The 1,642-nt window shown below is 36.4% G+C and overlaps 1 protein-coding gene across 1 annotated transcript; it reads left to right on the forward strand.

Moving 5' to 3' along the window:
- Nucleotides 1-4: 4 nt before the first annotated feature.
- Nucleotides 5-1,478, forward strand: LOC112095211 (UDP-xylose transporter 2-like; the record flags this gene model as incomplete). Its single annotated transcript, XM_024176891.1, has 4 exons — nt 5-24; nt 341-473; nt 911-1,072; nt 1,162-1,478. Coding segments are annotated over 4 exons (612 nt in total), but the record flags the coding sequence as incomplete, so codon positions are not given.
- Nucleotides 1,479-1,642: the final 164 nt, after the last annotated feature.

Genomic DNA, 1,642 nt, shown 5'->3' on the forward strand with positions numbered 1-1,642 from the left:
TCTTTCCCTCGCAAAAAGATTCAGGTTTTCATTGATATATTGTCACCCTTTCTCCAACTTTAAGACTGAAGCCAGGATATAGAACATGTTTCTGCTCCTTACTTTAAAATTTCTTTGCAAGAGTGAACTATGATCGTATAAACGTAAAGTTAATCCTCATGCGTTAGGCCTCCAGTCATGGACGTCAATACATGCTACAAGTTGTAAACACTTTGTTTATTTCAAACACCTCTTAACATTGCGAAAGATACAACAGAGTTATGCAAGTTGAATGTGTTTGTTAAAGCCTAAAGCAAGATTGTCATAGGGGTGTACTGATGCAGCTTTTGTGTTATTGCAGTAGAAGCATTCAGCTATCTCTTCTTATTCTCCTCCTTGGTGTTGGGATTGCAACAATTACCGACATTCAACTCAATGCGCTGGGCTGCATCTTGTCTCTTCTTGCGGTTCTCACAACATGTGTTGCTCAAATTGTATCCTTTTGGAAGGAAAATGATTCCCCCACATATTTCACTTTTTGAGTGATGAGCTTTTAGGAGTTGCTTGATCTTTAAAGCAAAATTCTGTCTGAACAGTACAGATTTTGCGTATGAACCTCGTATCTAAAAAGAAATTCTGAAATTATATAATGAGAATATTTAACTTTATTACCTGAATGCACGGGGGTGTTCTACATAAGAACAGTGTCCTCTGTTTTGTGAAATGAAATAGACTCTAGAGTACTTAACTGGCATGGAGTGTGCATGTTACGAGTTTGACAGACGTGTTCTTGTTAGAATTTTAGGAGGTTCCGTCTTTCTTTTGCATAAATGATCAGAAAATATATGGTCTGATTCTGGCCATTTCAATAAGAGCTTGTTTTTGCCTATTTTGTGTAATCTTGTTTGAAATCTTAACTAGTTCATTTCAGATGACCAATACCATCCAGAAGAAATATAAGGTTTCTTCAACCCAACTTCTATATCAGTCATGTCCATATCAAGCGGGGACCTTGTTAATATCCGGTCCCTTTTTGGACTGGTTTCTCACAAATCAAAATGTATTTGATTTCAATTACACAACTCAAGTGCTGGTGAGGATTGGAAGAATTTGGTTTCCAAATCTATCTTTATCCTTCTTTTCGAATGTATCGTTGACTCTATTTGCACTCTCTACCTACAGGTTTTCATCATTCTATCTTGCCTGATTTCAGTGTCTGTGAATTTTAGCACATTTCTTGTTATTGGAAAGACATCCCCTGTGACCTATCAGGTTCTGGGTCATCTGAAGACATGTCTAGTACTGGCATTTGGTTACATATTACTTCATGACCCGTTTAACTGGAGGAATATACTGGGGATTGCGATTGCCCTTGTTGGGATGGTTCTTTATTCCTACTTTTGCACTCTTGAGAGTCAGAAAAAGGCTACTGAAGCAGCATTGCCATCATTCCAGGTTATTGTTAAATTTCATTCATGATTTCCTTCTATTTTCCATATTCTACTAATTTTTGCATGTCTTACACTATTCATATTTTTTATCATCACGTTTAATATACACATAAATATACTTTGAACTTTGGGCGTGACTTGAACTCTAGTCGATTTGCCGTTAAGTTATACTTGCAACCACATCATCATTTTTAGTAATGTGTAATCTTTTT

This window comes from Morus notabilis, unplaced genomic scaffold (assembly GCF_000414095.1).
Source record: "Morus notabilis unplaced genomic scaffold, ASM41409v2 C11429371, whole genome shotgun sequence".
Lineage (NCBI taxonomy): Eukaryota > Viridiplantae > Streptophyta > Magnoliopsida > Rosales > Moraceae > Morus > Morus notabilis.